Source organism: Notothenia rossii (assembly GCF_949606895.1).
Source record: "Notothenia rossii genome assembly, contig: scaffold_158, whole genome shotgun sequence".
NCBI classification, from domain to species: Eukaryota; Metazoa; Chordata; class Actinopteri; order Perciformes; family Nototheniidae; genus Notothenia; species Notothenia rossii.
In genome coordinates this window covers 106085-115125 of record NW_027640215.1, presented here as the reverse complement: position 1 = coordinate 115125, position 9041 = coordinate 106085, and the positions used below count along the sequence as shown (strand labels likewise).

At 41.4% G+C, this 9041-nt stretch overlaps 1 protein-coding gene across 1 annotated transcript in view; it reads right to left on the bottom strand.

Annotated features, from left to right (window-relative positions):
• Positions 1 to 259: 259 nt before the first annotated feature.
• Positions 260 to 9041, bottom strand: part of LOC307026942 (uncharacterized protein) — a 32006-nt gene continuing 23224 nt past the window's right edge. Inside the window, exon 2 of the mRNA XM_079695102.1 lies at positions 260 to 810. Coding sequence (XP_079551228.1) covers positions 742 to 810 — 69 coding nt within the window. The 3' untranslated portion in view covers positions 260 to 741. The remainder of the gene's footprint in view (positions 811 to 9041) is intronic.

Genomic DNA, 9041 nt, shown 5'->3' with positions numbered 1-9041 from the left:
CATTTTTAGTAAAACTTGTATTTGTAGAACATACAATTAATGCTATTGCTTGGTTCCCTGTGTGTGTGTGTGTGTGTGTGTGTGTGTGTGTGTGTGTGTGTGTGTGTGTGTGTGTGTGTGTGTGTGTGTGTGTGTGTGTGTGTGTGTGTGTGTGTGTGTGTGTGTGTGTGTGTGTGTGTGTGTGTAAGCTAGTTTGTGGAGTTGCTCTGAGAGAGAAGCCGGGTATTGGAAAGCTAAACATGATGGAGGCGATGATGATCCGCTGATAAAAAAGATTTTTATGGAAATGTAAATCATTTATATTGAAATGTTTATTTATTTATTAAATAGTTTAGAAAGTCATTTTTATATATATTTATTTAAGATGTACGCTTTAAGGCCTCTTGGGTTTGGCGTAGGTGTTGTCAAATATTTGAGTAAATTAAAAACAATACTTACATTTCAAGTATTTTCCTCCAGCTGATCGGTTCCTGGAGATTAAACACAAGTTTTATATTTGACTCTTTTTCCAATGAGGGTGTAGGCTGAGCAACCCTCATTAGATTGCTGCTCAATCAATATGTTTACATTAAAGTTTCAATGAAGGACGTTAACCTTCATATAGTATTTTCACAGTGAGGTGTTAGTACTTTAATAAAAAACATCGCCTATTTGTCGTAAAAACCAATAATATGTATTCTCCTGATGTCAAGAAGATCCAGTTCTTTATTAATGAAAGAGCACTGACCTGTGTGTCGGTGATCAGATGGTTTCTACCTGCTTCCTGGCTGTGGTTCTCCTCCATGACATGATGTGCTGCTCGCTAAATTCCTGGAGATAAAACATACATTAAAGAGCCTGTGACACGAACCCAACAGCTGTTGTGCAATGAAATAGTGGGCTACTAGTAATCTCGAACCGTCAGTTTAAAAAAGAAAAAGCGATACCGTTCCGATAAATATCAATAATTTCGAACATCGCGGGAACATTTTGGGGGAAGCCGGAAGTGACGTCAATGCGGGAACGCTTCACTGTGCGGCGAGAGAACCAAATACGGACAAAGTGTGTTGTCATGCGTAGAAATGGTGAATTACTGAGTTTAGGCACGTTAATAACGTTTTAATTAAGTTGACTACAGTATATTCATATTTGTCAGTGCTTTCATGTCAATTCGGCGAACATAAACATAGATGATCGTGGTGAAGATGATGATTAAATTAGGATTAAAAATCGGTAGTGAGAGCTGCTGAATTTCCTCCCGTAGGATGTGATATAAAAACAGATCGATTATTTTTGTAAACTCAAGTGGATGAAACTACATTTATTAGTGCTTTCATGTCAATTCGGCGAACATATGATACATTAAATGATCGTGAGGATGATGATTTAAAAATCTTTTGTTTGAGCCGGTCTGCATTTCCTGATGAGAAAACAAACCTTAGCTTTTTGTAGTTGCAGTCAGTGGTGTAGTGGGCGTAGGACGCGGGGGTACGCCGTACCTCCACTTATTTGAAGCATGATTTCTTTTTTAATAGTCTAATACATCTAAAATCATTGCCAGTGTTATCAGTTGCAAGTGTGTGTTTGTTGTAATAATGACGAAAATATAATGGGCAGATTTCACAGTAATTATAATAAAAACGCAGCTCAAGCATTTATGCAACTTGATTTGAAGCGTGTGTGTGTGAGGGGCAGAACTGTGTGTGTACGGTGACCAGGTGTCCCGCACTGTGCGGGACTGCACACACAGCATTTTTATTATTTGTCCCGCGTCCCACACATTGAGACTATGTCCCGCATTTGAGTGATAGTCGCGCAGAAAGGCCGGATCGGTTCGCTGACAGCCGGCACCGCCCTTTATTATTATATTGTCTAAACGGCATCATGTAAGTTGCGCTGACAGGCGACACAGAGGTCCCCAAGCCCCCCCCCCCGTTGACAGTTCACGAGCGCGTCCATAGTGTCTCCCGTCCACCCACCACCCCGTCCACCCAGTTAAACATCCCCACTACACCACTGGTTGTAGTAGTACACCAACATGGATTAAACGTGTGTTTTTTTTTTACCACAATGTGGGGAAATTAATGGATAAAATGCACGGATTATTATTATTATTATTATTATTATTATTATTCCCACTCCGATCGGGACACTAGGTCCACCGTTTCCCCGCAGCGAGGCTCCCCCCGTTGACAGTTTACGTGGGCTGGGCTGGGTGCAGTGGCGGACTGGCCATCGGGACGAATCCCGATGGGCCGGTACCGAAGTGGGCCGGTCGGATAAGTCACTAGCACATCCCCCACTCCCCCCGTTGACAATTTACTAGTTGTACCGAAGTGGGCCGGTCGAGAGTCCCGGGATGATTTTTAATCCCAGTCCACCACTGGCTACATGACCGTATGATCGCCCATATTGACGCACCTAATTCCTAAACTTCTAACAGATACAACATAAACCGATCCTTCAGCCTCATATGAGCTCTCAGACACGTTCAAAATTAAACTGTCATCGCTGTCTGAGCTTGCTGCTGTGTGCCCCATCGTGCGTTTACATGCAGATGCTGGGATCCTGAACGGTGCAGCTGGAGCGCTGTGCCCGCATTGACGTCACCCATAATTTGGCGGGACTTGAAGAATTCCCGAGAAGATCCAGGAAATGGTCAACATTGAAGGGCAGATTAATGGTTATCAAAGTACAAATATCCAAAATCAGTTCAGTAACGGTTTTCAAGGGGACAATATTTACTCTCATTGATGGGTTTGGATGATGGGGGAAACTCGTGTCACAGGCTCTTTAAATACAGTTTCATATTTGACTCTTCTTCCAATGTGGGTTGTTACTGCAGCCTCCATCCTTAATGCAGCACTACTGCCCTCTCCTGGATTCAAACAGGATGTCAGATCTTCCTCACGATGAAGCTCACTCTGTTTTAAATATATCGTTTTGATTTCAAATAATTATTAACAGCTGGAAAAGTACTAAAACTTTACTATGAAAATACTACAGGTAAAAGTCCTGCATTCAAAACCTTACTTTAGTAAAGTGTATCAGTGAAATGCAGTTAAAGAACTTACAGTAAAATAATTGATGTTATTTGTGTTTTAAAGAACAAGGAAAGCCTCCTCTCTTTGATATACATGTGATGAGTGTGATTTGAACAAACTAAGCTCAGTAACATCCTGATGGTGAATACACATGTCATCTTTTACACCAAACACAAAAGTTCAAAGTTCCCTCTTCACGTCAGAAACATGCCTCTGAGACAGCAGCTGCTCAGTCTTTCTGCAGGACTGTCAATTCAAAGATGGAAAGGCTTTGTTGGCTCATGTACATCACATACAGCTTAGCTTTGGTCAATCTTAAGGCACCTCCAAAAAGGAAGCACAATATAATTCACTTCAAAAGAAAAAAGTCATAAAATAGTGCATTTATTGACTTTCGATTCTTTGTACTGTATATAGAGGAGGGAGGGAGGGTGCTGTAGTACCTGACCTTCAACAGCAGGGGGGGTTCCTCACTCACTTTAAAACTACAGCAACAGGGTCTGTGTTTGTCTGAGTTCCACAAATGTCCAAGTATGATTGTCATGTTCTTAAATGTTTTATGTCAGGGAAATTAGCTCCAAGCTAAAATCCGGCATATTTACACTTGAAGCATTTTTTTAGTTTTGAGTGTTCATGAATGCGCATTGTCTCTGCCAAATAAACGATTACATAAATAAATAAGTGCAGCCCTCTAAAGGGTTGTATTGTAGTTGCTTTCTGATTTACAATCTAGTTAAAACATATGTTGTAATTGTATTATTTCCACTTTCCCTGAAACAAAATACTAGTAAGTACATTTCAGTGTTTCAATGCACCATAATCAAAGTCTGTGTTTTATAAAAGGTGATATCGGATATCAGGAAATACACAGGCAAATAATGAAGGCTTATATACTCAACACATTGTCAGTAATGCTTCCCGGGCCTCTAAGACCCAGCATGAAGACAGGATGCAGCAGGGTGTTCATCATGTGTGTTAATACGATACGATATACTTTATTGTCCCCGTAAGGAAATGTGTTCTGCGCTCCGTCCTGCAGTTCCGCATACATTTACATATACAAACATAGTGCACATTAAGAGACATACACATATCATCAGTCATACACCGGTTGAACAAACACAGTACACAGACGCACATACTGGCAATGGCGACCTGTTGCACTACCTCTCATGGCCAACATTTAAAAAGTACATTTGACTACATTCAGGGTTCTTACACCTTTTCCAAAGTCAAATTCAAGTGGAGCAAGTTTAGGCATGAAAAATACTACCAGTAGAAATACATTGCTTTTATGTGCTTCATCCTCTGAAAACCACAGGATGGGGACTGTCGCACATACTGACATAGGTACGCTCCTTTTTATTATTGTCACCTGCATAAGCAATTATCCCACATCGAGTTCGCTAACGTTACTAGCTTAAACAAACGTAACATGCAGCGTTATCCTAATCCAAAATGCTCTACTACGGCTTACCTTTCATATGGCTCGTCAGCGCAGACTCTCCCATCGCGAATAATTGAAATTCTTTGTGGCAAACTGTGCAGAAGGCGAATCGTTGGGTTGATCCTCGTTTTAGCCACAGCTTGTATTTCTTTTCGGATAGCCAACGCTCTTTAAAACAGCAACCTCCTGGCATACTGTCATTCTCTCATTAGAATGCCCAGGTCACACAAAATAAAAGACTTGCAGGTCGCGCGCATAGCGCGGGAAGGCCGGAGCGGAGCTGTTTTATGTAGAAGCGAAGCAACTAAGCTCGCTCCGACTTCTTTATTTTCTTTTAATCTAAAAAGCGAACTATTCAGTCAGACAGCAGTTTATTGCAAAAGTAAAGCATTTACAATTTCAAGCACTTTTCAAGTCATGAAAACACCTCGTAAAAATTCAAGCATTTTCAAGGATTTCAAGCACCCGTACGAACCCTGAAAATTTCATTTCATGTGAATGTTAAGAAGCTTAATGGACATAGGTAGGAATGAGTGCTTATAGCGGTTCAGCCTGCTCTTGGGAACCCTGAATCTTTTACCAGAAGGTAGGAGCTGGAGTTATGGGTGGAGTATGTGGGTGGGATCAGACACCATTTTGTTTGCCTGTCTGATAACGGACTGCTCGTATATGTTTTGGAGAGATAGGTGTTTTTTAAGCCCCATCATTTTCATAGCAGTCTGAACCAGGCTGTTTTAGTTAAACAGGTAACAGCTGCTGCTCTAGCAGTGATAACTGTGTGAGTTTATAATAATCATTTATAATGATATGTATACGTGTTGCTCTCCCCAAGGTTTCTTCCATTTCCCCGTTAACTGCTGGGTTTCTTTGGGAGGTTCTCCTTGTTGCTGTAATGGCCTAAGGTCAGAGGGTAGGCTATAGTGCTGTAAAGCCCCTGAGACTTATGTGTCATTTCTGATAATAGACTTGATAAATAACATTTGATTGATTGAATAAACAGACACAGGTAAAGCAGCACCTGCTAAATACCGGAAAAAACATTGTGTTAAATAATTAGGAGATATTTTTATTCAGCTTTCCAGTTCATGTTGTGGGGAAATGTTCTCAAAGGGTGCTTTCCTCACTAGCTTGTTGAGCCTGCTACACAATCACATCTTTAACAAATAGGTTTTAAGACAAAACAGTTTATGGAGTGAGGGCAGGATGCTCTTTGGTCACATGGTTTCAGAGAAACAGAGATTTCACAAACAGTCTGTTTCTGTGAAATCATGTGACCGAAGAGCATCCTGCCCCTCCCACTGGTATTTAAAAACGCTCTCTGCTCTCTGCTTTATCAAAGGTAAGAACACTTTAGAGCAGGAAGCAGGATTTATGACGTGTTTCACTTTTATCTCTTAATTATAACGCAATATAAATCAGAATCTAAATCCCTTTATTTGTCCCACAGAGGGGATATTTACCATTGTTACAGCAAAGAGCCAAAGACAGCTTAATGTCTTTATATATCACTCAAGAAGTATGCATCAAAACTATATTACAGATAAAAAACTAGACATTTCACAATTTACAAAATACACATCCAGTACCAGTATGTAGCAGCCAGGTGAAAGTAAAACAAGTTGGTAGTATAAATTGCACAGCTATTTACGGTAAATATATGTTCAGGGTTGGGAGGGTTACTTTGTAAATGTAATCAGTTACTGATTACTGAATACATGGCTCTGAAAGTAATCCGAATACAGTTACGTGTCTTAAAAAAGTAACGTAATCAGATTACTTTTGGATTACTTTCTTTTCCCATCACAGATGTTATGTTTTGGTGAACAGGAAACACAAAAAGCAAAAGGAAACTGAACGTGTTTTTACTGTTTTAATGGCTTATCAAGAGTTCAACTGAAACATAACATCTGAAACGATGTAACAACATAATACACTTTTTGGGGAGCAGCTTGGGATGTGAGGAGTGAGGGACACGGCTTAGAACGGGCCTTCTCAGGGGCGGATCTAGAAACATATTCATGGGGTGGCCAGAGGGTGGCAGGAGAATTTGAGGGGTGGCTTCCCCTGGCAGAAGTATATGCTGATTTAATCGTAGTCATATCAATCAATGTTAACTTGGAAAGCCACAATATTGATATTTTAACCCAATAACATTAGGCGTGTTCACACCAAGTACTTTTCAAACAAAGGTTCCTGATAACTTAGTTCTAGAGAACTCTTTTAGTTATAATAATAAATTCAATACTGCACCATGATTACAAATGGTGAAATACAATGTAAAACTACCGAAAAATACCAGCGCACTAAAACACAACCGCTCAACTCAACGCAACTACTAACTATACCCTCGGTCAGAGAGGGAGATGTGTCCCCTGTGTGATGTAATATGACGCGTTTGACGTATGAACTTAAAAAAAAGCCGTTTTTAAGAGCAGAGCTCAAATTGCTCCTTTCCCTCTGAATTCCTGCCCTTATGTCTCGTAAAACATATCAAATCCTACATTCACTTTTTTAATTGTAATTTTCAAGCAAGTTTAAGCATAAATGTAGAAAAAAAACAAACCTGCAAGATGCTCTTTAACATCACTTCAGCATATAAACATTATAAAAGGAAAGCATGAAACATTAATAGCAAAACATTCCCCACAATAATCCCCATTTCCCACAGTCCTTGAAGGCGTCTTCCTTGCTGTGGAAACAGCTTGAATCATGAGGCAATGTCCATAAAAATGTCCACGAAGCATACTGCATAGATCCTTTTTTTTGTTTACGTTTCAAAGGTGTATAAACACACATACTGATATGTACATAACATACTGTGATGTAGTTAATCAACCCAGTTAAATTAAACACTGTGTGACTTCACTCTATATGATGTGGCTCTGAGGCATTACAATTGTCAAACAACAACAAGCAATCTTACCATCTGTTTGGTTTCTCTAACCAGTTACATCCTGCATCAAGTGTCAACGCACTAAAACAGTATCCACATAACTCATTACCACAGGCAACTAAATGAAATAGAACAAAAATCTGTGGATGTATAACAATATCATTAAATAACTTTAGCTTTAGAGCATAGAATTACTCTGGAACTCTTTTTTCTTTTACTGAGTTAGGAACTAACCTGCTGACACCCTGACTCAGGTTAAACTTGAACAAACCCTAGTGACTGACCCAGTCACCTAACATGTCAGGAGCTCTGCAGAGTCGCTGGGGTCTCTGTAGAGGGGTGTAAATCCGTAGGGGACCACTGGCCGGGGCCCTGGAAGGGCGCTGAGTCCGAGGAAGTCTGTCATGAAGCCAGCTGCTGCTCGGCGTAACTGGCGGTGAAGAACCTGGGTCCTCGACGGCCTCCACAGCTGGATCCTCTGCGTCTGATGGGGGGTCCCACAGGTGGAGAGGCCCGATGACTGTGTCAGATGAGTTGAGCTGGCTGAGGGGGGGGGGGGGGGGGGCACCTCGACAGGCGCCCAGGCTTCTGTGTCTTTGAACACCCAGCTGCTGGGGTCCTGGAACAATAAGGCTTGAGCTTGTCATGGTGGACAACTTTGACTTTGGCTCTGGGGCTCTTTTTGAGTCTATAGATTAGGTCATCCAACATGCCTACAATGAAGTAAGGACCCTCGTAGGATGGCAGAAACTTTCGTACCTTGTTTGTAACCCTTTTGGTGCCTTTAATCAGGTGCCAGACTGCATCTCCCACTTTGTGTTGGCTTTGACAAATGTTTTTGTCAAACTGTTTTTTTAGTTCGCTCAACAGATTTCCCAAGAGCTTCTCGTGCCAGCTGGTGAGACTGCTCCAGACGTTCTCTCAGTTTCATGACATATTGAGGGGGGGTGTTAGTGTCGATATGGTCATTGTCAGGTGGCAAACCAGCGACCAGGTCGACTGGCTCAGTGACTTCTTTTCCAAAAAGCATCATATTTGGTGTCAATCTGGTGGAGCTGTGTCGAGTTGCTCTATAAGCCATGAGTGCATAAGGAATCATGAGATCCCAGTCCCAGTGACATCTGTCTGCAGTGGTAGCCAGGATTTTCTGCAGAGTGGCATTAAAGCGCTCTACCTGAGTAGTAAGATTCATCCCGCTTTCGTCTCATTAGTATGCATAAAAAAGTGACAGGTCACACCTCCCCCCATTATGCAAATGAGCTAAGTCCCGCCTCCCCTTTGATCGAGGTGTGAGATCTCAAGTAGGTGTGAGATCCGTTGATAGGAGGGGGTTGATGTGTATTCACAGGTGTGAAAAGCCCCCACTGTTGCGCCTTATGGTGTATCATAACAAATGTTTCAATCACATTAGTATGCATAAAAAGTGACAGGTGGGCCCGCCCCCAAGTCTATTAAAACAAAATGCCGCTTCCATCACATTAGTATGCATAAAAGTGACAGAAGGGCCCGCCCCAATTATGTGATGTCAGAAGACCGAGGGGGTGGAGTGAGATAAATAAAAGAAGAACCCCGTGCAGATAAAAAGCCAGTCATTTCCAATCATCAAGTCATCTTTCCAAAAAGAAAAAATGTCCAAGAGACGCCTCGATATGGTTTTAATCAGCGAGACGCCTGTGAC